Below are 12,076 nucleotides of genomic sequence, written 5' to 3'. Positions count from 1 at the left end.
GTGTGCCAGTAGGAGGAGGGAGGGGCAAACACATCTAGTGCCACCTGAAATGTCATGCAGCGAGACCCTCCAAGGATCGCACAACCGTTCTATGATGCAACTTGCTGAGTGCTCCATGCCTGCACGATGGACTGTGATCGTATGCTGTCTTAAGATGCGTATCAAATGTTGGTTGTCTGTTTGCACCCAATAAACCCAGGAAATATTTTGTTGGACAGACACTTAGAAATGCAACTTCCTGAAACCTTAAGCATTGATAACAAATGACTTTAAATCAGACAAAGCGAAGTCCTTTATTAATGCAGGACATTTGAGATTCACAGTGCATGCTTTTAGCTGAAGACCAGCCCAGTATGGTCAGCCCCAACATTTATTCTTTGTTGGTCTTGTGCTGATGACATTACTGGCAGTTTGAGAAATGCTTGTGCCGCAGTGATTCAACCTGAATTGGTATGGTCTTGCAGGCTTTTCCTCTTGAGCTGTGCAGATCGGACCTGCCATCTCAGCCGGTAACTGTTTTGAGCACTCGGTGAACTCAATCCGGTGATTATTGGATCGTTTTCTAGAGGCTGTGCTGGTTCAAGGACATTTTCCGCCTGATGATTACTGTTCTTGCAACTCATCTGTGGAGAAGGTGGGGATACTCTGGCTGCAGTGCTCTGCACCTTGGAGCCCTCCAGGTGTTCTGGACCACCCTTCCCTTGATTCATCATCTTTGATTATGCTGTTTAATAGGTCGTCTTTTGTTCTCAATTCCTATGTTCAGAGTCTTCTCTAGCGTGCAAACAAACGACAAACACAACAGTAAGCGCTCACCTGACTTTAAGATTTGTCAGACATCAGTCCAATCCTTTCACACGATATTCCATTAAATCAGCTACATGTAATGATTTACTGGGCCTGTCATGGATCGACCTCATCGACAGCTTTACTTATAATATTCACTTGATACCTTTGCACATGTAGCAAATGCATTTCACTTCTTGGGTTGAAACATCACCATTTGGCAAAAGAAAGAAAAAAAAAAAAAACGACAACATTTCCTGCATCCTGGTGGGAATAAGTGTGGGGTGGGAGACTCAGTTGCTGAAAGATTTTTTTTCCAGTCTCAGCCAATGACCTTTGTATCTATTAATACAATATGTACAAATACCAATCCGTGTTCAGCCCCAGATGCTGCACGGAGACAGCAACCATACAGGTGGTCAACAATGCCCTAGACATCCTTGATGACGGCCAACTCTGCCTCCTGGTTCTACTCAACCTCTTGGCCGCTTTAGACAAAGTGGACCACCAGGCGCTTACAGACACCGTACATCGCTGTATGGGGATCAGCAACCTTGTCTTATCAAGTCCAACCGCACCAACCGCCAGCAGTTTGTTCTGATGGACCCTTGTAGATCGCCAATGCTGCCTGTCACCGGTGGAGTCCTGCAGGGTTCCATCCTCTCCCCAGTGATCTTTAATCTATACAGGGAGCCGCCGGATCCCTCATAGCCACACACAACATTCACCAATATGCCAATGACACACAGCTATACCTTAAGATTGACCCAGTCAAGCACATCCATAGGCTCAAAACCTGCATCTTACTGATCCAGTCTTGGATGTCCAGCACATACTTGAAGCTCAACCCCTCCAAGACCGAATTCCTACTCATCACCAACAACACCAAACACCCAGACATACAAACCTGGCTATCAACCATGAACTCTGAGGCCTTCACACCTAAGCTGATCTCCTGTGTGAAGTCTCCCAGGGTCCACATCGATGAACACCTCTCCTTCAAGACACTCATAGCTAAGGAAACTCAAACAGCTTGGCATCAGCTCTCCCTTCTGTGGAAAGTCAAGCCTTTTGTCCCTCTGGGCAGCTATCGATCCACCATTTAAGCACTGGCCCTACCCCACCTGGATTTGGGCCATTCACTCCGCAAAGGCCTCCCGTCGTCCTCCCTTGTGCCCCTGCAAAGTGTCCTACACCCGGCCGCACACCTCATCAAGGGTCTACACAGATACAACCACATCTCCCCGGCCCTCATCAACATACACTGGCTCCCACTGCATGCACAAATCACCTTCATGTCTTGCTTCATAATCCAAAAGGAAGTCGCCCTCAAGTCACCCAGCTACCTTGTGAAGAAAATCAGCATCTCTGGCAGACAGTGAACCACCAGAAGCCAGGACAAGCACAGACTTGAAATCTGCCACTGCAAAAAGGAAATGACCAGAAAAAAAGCTTCTTCTGCCTCCTCCCCATCAGCATCAGACTCTTCCCCCATGCTCCTACAATTCAGAAAAGTACTCAAGCAGACTCTCCACCTCAATACCTAGGCCATCACATCGCCCTCCCTCCACCTGACTCGCTAGTTGCCGCCTGCCCCTTTCCTCCCTGCCACCCGGTACAGCTGGACACCTCCACTGTGCCTCTCTGTATCCCACCCCCCGCTGTATATCTGTTCTGTTGCAACCTCTGAAAAGCACTCTGTTATGTATCTGTATTGTTGTATAACTCTGTAAAGCGATCCATTACCTTTCAAAGCTAGGTCTGCGCCCAATAATAACAATACTATAGTCCCAGATGTATATAATCAAATTGTTTCTTGAATGTATCACTACGAAATCTAGCCTTGTAACACAGACTTCTTCAATGGTGTATATTAAAAAATCATCTACATTAATAGACTATTTCATGAGTAGAATTTAATCATCAAGTCTTTTCACACTTCCGGAACGTATCGCACTCAATCATCAACAAATAAATCAACATTCAATAGTACATACAGAAAACACTAAGTGGTTATGACCATTGATACATCCCACTGCAATATCCAAAAATCAATTGTTTATAATTGATGATTCTTTATTTATACTTTTATCCTTGGTTTCAGATACAATTCATGGCAAACCAGTTTCAACAGCAACATCCAAATAAGTCATGAAAAGATAAATGCCGTAATCAGGAACCGCAATATGGGTTAATGGATAACCAATAAAGGTCGTACTCCTTTATTGAAATCCAGTCCCTTAGTCAAAGATAGTTGCATCCTGATGGAAATAATCAAGTTTTACATTTTCAATGGCAGACTTAATGAAGAAAAGTCTTCATCGGGTGCAGAACAGCTAATGAGCAGGTCATGTAGGCAAGGAATACATGAGTATTATTCATGTCAATAAGTTGAAAGGGTGCTTATTTAGAACCAATTAGTATTTAAATTCCTCACAGGCAAAGCTCAGCCTCATGTCTGGCGTGTCATCATTTCCATTCCATGTTGCTTTATTCAGCATGTGCCTTACAAGAAAACATGCATGTAAAATACACTTTAGCACAATCCATAGAGAAAAGAAGAGAAGTATACAGTTAATAACATACAAAATGGTTAAAAATTAGCAAACAGTGTTTATCAGCAATGAAAGAGGTCATGAATATTTAAAATTGTTAATATGACATCAGTAACTCAAAATCATTTCCATCCAAATATCTGATGTCGATGAATCTGCATGCATTCTGGTCTTTCATTACAATACGCACTGCGTAAAAACCCCAGTTTAAACATTTGTCATAGATTTTGTTTTGGCCCATGTTCTGGGTAACATAAAAGCTGGTTCTGACAATATCATAAGAGGTGGACTTACACATGGCTATTGCATCTCTAGTCAACCGTATATTTCCTTACCTTAGAATAGGTAATATATTGTAGCTTCTCAAATTTTTACTTCAGCCCCTTTATTCCATTTAAGAGCTACACTAGCGATGGGGAGTGTTACAAAACGGAATTTCATATATAGTGTTCTAATGTATGGATTAGCAATGAAATCAGTATATCTCTCTCTTCCAAAAGCTGCTTTAAGTGTCCAGTAATCTCTTGCGAGCAAAGATCTGATGTTAGATATTATCTTAGATGTTAAAAGCCAGTGTGAGGGGTCAGTAATGCGAGGCTGAAAACTGCTTGTTGATTTCTCAAAATAGGCCATTTTATTACAGAAAATATCATGAAATAATACCTTGTTTGCCCTACTCTACAGAGGAATTCCCTACCAGGGAACATTTTCTTGTGTGGGTAAACTGGTCCTCACTCTAAACAACAAAAACACAAAGAAAATTATATAGCAACACATTATAAACAATATCAACACAATGGACCTCATTACGGGTCCGGCGGTAACCCTGACGTTGCTACCGGCGGATTGCCACTGGACCCATAAATATTTACCGGCGCCTGACTTCCCGGTGCCACCGGGAAATTACAACCCCAGCGGCCCGGAAAGTCAGGTGCTGGTGAAATGTAAGTCCCCATTCCCATAGAGTCCTATATGACTATGGGAGTGGGGACGTGGAAGCACCGGCGCCGCTGGTAACAGTGCCGGTGCTACCATGACAAGTCTGCCTACCGTGGCTGCAAAGCCCGGCAGGGTCAGACCTGTCAGGCACAGCGGCTCCGGCAGGCAGATCTGTAATATGCCAGTCTGGAAACAATGGTGCTTGTAAGCTTACCGGCACCCTTTTATCCAGACCTGCAAGGTCGTAATGAGGCCCAATATCTTCTAGGGCCTTCTCCTGTCCCCGGTAAAATCCCTTCCCCAGGCTACAAAGTCACTTCCAAAGGTTTACCAAACAAAATAAATCCACTGGTAGGCACTCTTTATCCTAGCATAAAAAGATCCCCTTCCAGCTTCCAGGAAGGAAAATAGCGCCAATGGTAATCCTGGTTATGCTGATCACTGGCCTCTACTTCTAGGTAAATTGCCACAGTTCAAACAAAGTGTGCTATTCTTCGAATGTCCATAATATAAACTTCTTGACAACTTCTTCTGTCACAACTTTACCGTTGGTTTGTCAGGATGTTCTCAACTTCCAACCACCACACTCTTTTTGTTGGTACTGTAAGAATAGTTTATTTGGTCTCATAGCACAATACTGCTTTAAGCACTTTGATGTGACATCTACTGACAATTGTATACACTGCCACAGTTCAAGTCTAACTACTACTGCTTCAGTATTTATGACTTTTAGGTAGATTTTAAACCAGGCATTCAACCTCTGCGGGTAGGCAAGGCACTCTTCCTTTTAATGTATTAAGGGGCAGTCTCTTTGCCTGTTCAGTCGGTCTGACTACCACAAGAACAACCTGTTTCTGCTCACAGGACTGTTTCCTTTCAATCTTCAGCAGTCTGTTGTACCACAGGTTGTTTGTTTTCTACTTCAGGGAATACTTCACAAGCATTGGTTTCCCCTCCACCAGCTTTGCATACACTCTTCCACCAGGTATCAGCCCAAGTAGTTACCCAAAAGCTTCTATGCCACTTTCTCAGCCTCAGGTAATAAGGGATACTTGCTTCTTATTATGGAACTTGTGTTTTTTTTTTCCCTTTTCGAAAGATAGGAAAACTACAAATACCAGAATTCCAAGTAAAAACTGGACTGGGCACCCTTCTCACGCTGTGGCCATGAGACACTTGAGTGCTCTGCCTGATGGAATGCCCGGCATAACATTACGTTGGTTTCTTCCTCTATTTGCGGCTCACTCTCGCCAAACTTAACTTTTCATTACTACAGTGGTACCTGTAATAAAAATTGCAATTGGGCATCACACACCGGATCAGGACCCTCGCCCTTAGCCTTGAAAGTAGCACTCAATTGGAATGCTTTCACTTTATTTTCTGCGAAATCAGATCGAGCTGGCACCCAACCCGCCTCACACCCCCTTTTACAAATACCCCGGGTCACAATGGACCATGAGCCAGGCCAGTTGGTGGAAATGCAATATTTATTTATTTTAAAATTCAAAAGAAATCACACAATTTTATCACCAATGGGTTGATAATCACAATGTAAATAGATGAAATACACTTGGTTAACCTTCTACAAGAACATATCCAAAGCACAGATGAATAGGAGCAATTTTACAGTTCAGGTAGATAACACCCGAGTTAGGATTTCCCCCTGCAATGCTCTCTCAAACCCCTATTTATTGAATTCTGAGTGGATATAAAGAAGCAACGGGGAGTCAGGGACACTGGGCAACAAACAGAATTAGAATCCAACCTTCCCTCGCGAAATGGGAGGCAAAACCATGTTTTAAAACCTTTGCAATTGCAGTATATAATTCTCAGAATCGCTAAATAATCAATTAATGTGCAGTTAAATCAATGAGGTAAATATGATTCATCACAGTATCAGGAATGTAAAAGTATTAGCAACTACAAGGCAAGGTATCAAGCAAAAGACATACAGTTCAAAAAACAAGTTGAAAGTAAGAACACAGGGCAGCCAAAATCACATGTTGAAAAGTTGCATTTTTCTCTTTTTGCAGTTTTAAATGTCAAAATGTTTTTTTTAAGAAAAACGGGTGAAATACACAGAATTGGAATACGGTTTTTAGGCTGGGTGATAGATGCACATTACAGGGACAATAGGAAGGTGAAAGAATGGCTATAGCTGAAGAACTGGATGATATTTATTTTCAAGGTGAAAGAAATTCGGTTTTGGGGAAATTAAAGCAGTTAAAATTGGTTTGGAAAGAAAAGACAAATTTCATGTACAATAGATCTAATGGCCAGAAAAGAGGAATGCCACCCGTGAATAGAAAAGTTACGCTGCAGTTGTAACCCTTCACGCAGTGTGCCCCTTTTCTTTAGAGAAAATTAATTTATTTAATCAAATGTTACTAAGGACTTACAAGATAGAAGTGAATGGAAGGGTGGAGCTAACACTAGAATCAAGGACGGGATGCACAGAGAATTTGAACAGTTTAAACAACTTATCAGGGTATGGATAGGATTACTTAGAGAGTAGGACAGAGACAAATTATCAAGATGGGGTAAGCTATGTGTTGCTATGGGATGGGGAAATACTCACAATTCGCTCTTGAGTTTGGGATTTGGGACAGCCAACCAGGTTCTGGACTCAAAAGGCTCTGGTCACAGCAAAGCGGCGGACTCTCCTAGCAGAACAACAGCTGGGCCTGTCTGGTCAATGGATAGCAAGGGCACAGCTGGCATGCAGATGGTGGGGCAAAAAGCCAGTCTGGTCACAGGATACTCCCAAAGGGTACCACAGCTTTTCCCCCTTGTTATTGGGGTTTTTAGTGGGGTTTCTGGATCAATGGTCTTGCCTGACTAGGGTCAGCTATACTCTGGCCAGGCAGTAGAATCTGTGATCTGGCAAGATGAGTGTAGAATATCAGGATACGCAGGAGCTGGCAAATTCAGAAGAGAGTCCTTTGTCTCTGTCAGCCTCTACCTTATATCAGGCGGGTGACATCACAGGATTTACCATGGGGGCAGGCTTTGGCTGGACATGCCTCTAAACAACTTGATTAGTCAGGGTCTATTGTTAGCGCCTTCCTGTCAGCCGGTTAGATTTTTAGAGACATGACATCAGCTTTATGATGTGGGTTTACCATGCCCAGACCCTCCCACAGTTAATTTTGCCACAACTCAGTTTTGACATAAATGGCACATTTTTACAGTTGTGCACTTTTGAAACTTATATAGACCGATTAAATAGTCTTTTGAGCCAAAATGGGCTGGCCTTTGTCGTTCCACTGGGGCCATTTTCTTCCAGGCTGCCACCCAATGTCAGTTTATCCCAGGGTTGCCATGGAATTTCCCAGCTTGAGTGAATGGTTGGTGTCACTTCCAAAGTAACATGTAGGTATCCTGAAAGTCTATTGTGTCAAGGTGGAGCCCAGCCACAAAGTCTGATGGGCATGTGAGATTTCTTCCTCTTGGCCATTCAAAGTTTCCAAGGGCAGAAAGTAACACGTAGGTGTCCCAGAAATTCATTGTGGCTCCTGTTGAGGGAAGGCTACTCCTGTTGCCAGCACACAAATGTCCAAGTAAACAGAGCAGGAACCTGTTTGGCTGGTTTCCCAGTACAGCCAATGCATTTATCTCTTATTTTACTTTGTTCTGAAGCAGAAGCAAGTCTGTTGAAATAAAACATTATATTAGATTTTACCCATACCCCTGCCCCTTACATTTCTAGGCAAGGACAGGGCCTTATTCAACATTGTACTTTTAAAACAGGCCCGTTTCATGTTTACAACAACATATTTTGACACGTGGTGAATTCTGCTGGGATGTCCCTTTTAAATTCGGTTTTCTCTCCCATCTGGAATCCAAACATTGTTTGCAGCCCTAGTCAATCTCTCTTACACATCAATGTGTTCAAGACAAAGGTTCACTGAACGTGACATGTGCAAAGAGAGAGTTAGGGTTTCTTGTGAAGGGTTTATTTTTGACACTTTTCAGCAAAAAGTCAAGTGTTTTTCTGTACGGCTCAGAGTAGAGTTTCTGGTGATTTCCCAGATCATGCCTGACACAGCCTGTCAATCAGTGACAATGCTTTCTTTTACTATAGCACAATCTGAATGTGGATGGGCACAGCTGGATCTCCCTGGATCAGAACTGTGTAAAGTTTGAATAGATGAACAGAGGATCAGGGTGCCATCATTTTCAACACTAAATATGTCCTTTTTCAAAGTGGAAATGTGGAGCTAGCAGCAAAGCAACCCTGCTTTTTTTATTTTCTTCTTGATGCATGTAAGAAAACACACTGGCAGCCTTTCTCAGTGTGCCCCCTGTTCCATCTTGCCGACTAGCTGCTTGGCAAGACAGTGCAACCATCATTTTGTAGCCGCAAACGCAGTGTTGATGCGAGGCAATGGTGCTCAAAGGAGCCAGCACAGCCATTCTGCTGATAACTGATGAAGTGCAGCTTGGAGATGGAGGGGAATTCTGCTGAGTGGGTAAATGTTTGTTTGTTTGTTTATTTTATTTGTATGACGCTCCAAAGCCAGGGGTAGAAGGGCGCTTAAGAAAATGGTTACAGCATTAAGAAGTATCTTTGCGTTCCATACTTCATACATACTTATAATATATACATATATATACACAGTTATCAATATACAGTGCACATGCAACACACACAATATACAATTATCAATGTGAATACAGTACCTAACCAGTTACCGCACGGGGGTGTAAGGTCTGGTGTTAGTGGGGCTATTCTTTGTTTAGGAGCCAGCTGATGACCTGCTTCCTGAAGATCTGGAAGGATTCGATAGTTTTGATGTTGAGAGGTAGGGTGTTCCAGAGTTGGGGGGCAAGTTCTGTGAAGCTTGCCCCTCCAGCTCTTTTTAGGTGGAATCTGGGCACTGTCAAGCATAGAGTGTTGGAAGATCTGGTGGATCTGGTAGCAGGTTGCATGTTGAATTTATTAGCTAGATATGGTGGTGCTAGATGATTGAGGGACTTGTACATGAGGCAGATGATTTTTAAATCAATTTTTTGGCGTATGGATAGCCATTTGCAGGCTTTCCTAGTAGCGGAGATATGCTCTCGTCTAGGAATGTTGAGGGCTGCGCGCAGGGCATTATTTTGTATTACCTGCAGCTTGTTGAGTACGGATTTGTTAGCACCTAGGTACAGTCTGTTGCAGTAATCTAGTTTGGATTGTATGAGGGCCCTGGCAAGGGTGAGGCAGCTGTTGGGTGATAGGAATGGTCTGCTGGCCCTAATGTGCTTGCCAGCGTAGGCGGCGGCTGTGGCGGTCATGTATCCCACGTACCAAAGCAAAGTCTCCCGTATAATACTTCTATGATGCAGGGGAGGAATTGGGGCTGGTACAAGACAGAACTGCACTTCTGCAAAAATCATCTTGCTGGAGCGCCAATCCGTGTAGACCCGAGGTCCAAACCCACCCTTCCAAGTTGATGAAGCTGTCTACACCGCAATTCTGCCAATCTCCTTAACACTGTACATTTAAAATCTGTACGAATGCCAGTGCATGTGCAACATTTACCAACTGCCTCTGAAAGTCATCCTTTACTCACCAGAACAGTCCAAACTCAAGCAATGAAACGGTCCAAAGCTATATTTATGTCTCATGTTCTGCACAGATTTTACTGTCTGGGTGACTATTCTGACAGATGAAACGAGCAACATAGCAAGTGGGCACTATGTGGTCGGAAGGGATGCATGTTTGAAGCACTATTACAGACCTGTTTGATAAATTGATGGCCAGTCTTACGTACCCAAAAGGCATTTTTTATGCAAAGTAGCCAGCATCCTAAATCTGCCCATCAGAACCGCCCACACTACTGAAAAATTGCGCCCCTCCCACCCCCACCCCTAACTCCAACAATCTACTAACCCCACCACTGGGTGCGAGGCATGGGCAGGGCGAGTTCCCTCAGTCTATTTGGTCCATTTCCAGCACTGCTGACAGGTGGATAAGGAGATACTAGTGTAGATGGGGGGAGCTGCACCCAACAGGCACACCTAACCTCTACGCGAGCCTCCGACGACTCGCATCCTCTACTCCGGCATCCACATCCAAGACAACCTCCCCCGAGATGTGCGCAGGGTTAGCGCTTCTTCAGTGAAAGCGCTTTGTCGTTTCCTCACCCAGCTCCCCTTGGGACTCTCCCCGCCCCCCGCCGCTCACAGCCGCCTGGCCTGTAAGTGCCCCGCTGATTAACCAGCAGCTTCCGGTAATTGCTAATGGCAGCCCTCGCCTGGCTGCTTTTAATTCCGCTTCAGGAGGGAAGCTCGCAGCAGCACCGAGGCTCCGCCATCCAGAAGCAGACGGCTGGCTGCCTGTGCAGGAATGGCACGCTGCTGCTGTCTGCCTCGCCTCGGGGGGGCAGGCCCGATCACTTCTAATTACCCGCCCTCCTGATTGAAGGGGTTCTTGTGTCCACGTATGTTCCCGTACCCCTGCCTGGCTGTCAGGGCGCATATCCCAATAAGTACATTAGGAACTTGCCTAGGGAACCGGTGCCAGAAGGGCTGGGGGTCCACGGCAACATCCCTCCCGCCCTCTACCAGACTCGGGGATTGTGACAAGCGGGCGTGTTCAGCGTGGTGCTGCTTGCTACTGGTGAGGTGACCGCGGTGTGGGGGCGTCCTAGCTGCGTGATATAGCACCGGGGCGCTTTTGGGCCTGGGGGCGTTGGAAGGGTTAATTCCAGCCCCCTACCCCCCACCCCCCCGCATCTGGGAGGAGGACACTGCAGTGAGCCGTGACAGCACACCTAGACCCAGGTAGGGGACCGTGGCTCTGCCAAGTGACCGGACTCCCTGCCCGTGACGAGCCCCATGCGCCGGCTGCAGCGGCGCCCACTCTGCAGCAGCGTTCAACTTTCCCAAGACGGCTTCCATTGGGAATTGTTTCCATGACAATGGGCGGGCATTCCATGCTCTGAAGTGAGAGCGAGCATGAGGCAGGCCGCCAGCGACTTGCGACTGCATGCCAGTAGACGACCCCCGGAAATGCACCCCCATAAGGACCGCTGCAAATGGGTGAGTGCCTGTGCCCCCTGGCTTGCTGCATCCGTGCCAGGGCCGCGTTTACCTTTTCATTTCAAAAACAAGATTCAATGTGTTGGTTTAGAGAGTGGCTCCGAGGCTCAACCAGTGTCTAGTTTCTTGATGAGGATGCGTGGATGTTTTACGCATTTCCTATAGCGCCAACCTAGCCAGACAGGGTGGCATGTGGCACATTTTTTATGAGCAGATAACTGAAACCAGGTTGTGTTATTAGGAAGTGTGTGGGGGGGCTGGGAGGCTGTGTGGTGCAATGTACATTTATAGGCACCGGGCATGGTATGATGTGCCAAGTATCACACATTTGGTCAAGTACCTAGGCCGGGATTGGAAACGATCCCCCATTTGCCAGAGGGCAGCAAATAAACTGCTGGGCGGGGCATCTCTTAAACCCCATGACAGCAATGCACCATTATATTGTAGCTGTTATTTTCCTTAGATTTACGATTCTTCAAAACACTCGAAAGGTGGCATGTTGGCGCTATGCGGCGCATGCAGAATACACGCAGAGGCACAGCTAGGGCATGGCAATACACGGGCAACAGGCCAGCGCGATTTGTCCATGGTTGATCACTTGGCCATTGTTGGTACGTGCCGGCTTCTTGGGTGCTTTTTGCAATTGTGTGCGTTTACTGGGCCCCACAGTGACTCTGGATGAGCCATGGCCCAAGAGAGCTGGCATGGCACTGCGGCGTGCACAGAAAACACATGCACACATGGCTGCCACGCTCCGGTGAAGTCGC

General features: G+C 45.6%; 1 protein-coding gene across 3 annotated transcripts in view; it reads left to right on the top strand.

Annotated features, from left to right (window-relative positions):
- The window catches only part of PLEKHG5 (pleckstrin homology and RhoGEF domain containing G5), a 1,536,154-nt gene that overhangs the window by 645,779 nt on the left and 878,299 nt on the right, over positions 1 to 12,076 (top strand). Inside the window, exon 1 of one of the 3 annotated variants that reach the window (XM_069610303.1) lies at positions 10,343 to 11,309. The exons of the other annotated variants lie outside the window; for them this stretch is intronic. Coding sequence (XP_069466404.1) covers positions 11,226 to 11,309 — 84 coding nt within the window. The 5' untranslated portion in view covers positions 10,343 to 11,225. Of the gene's footprint in view, positions 1 to 10,342; positions 11,310 to 12,076 lie in introns of those variants that run through there. 3 annotated transcript variants of the gene reach the window in all.

The sequence above is a fragment of the Ambystoma mexicanum genome, chromosome 8, assembly GCF_040938575.1.
Source record: "Ambystoma mexicanum isolate Mex_15411 chromosome 8, UKY_AmexF1_1, whole genome shotgun sequence".
Taxonomy (NCBI): Eukaryota; Metazoa; Chordata; class Amphibia; order Caudata; family Ambystomatidae; genus Ambystoma; species Ambystoma mexicanum.
Note: the sequence above shows the minus strand (reverse complement) of the source record. Positions and strands in the feature narration are given on the sequence as shown.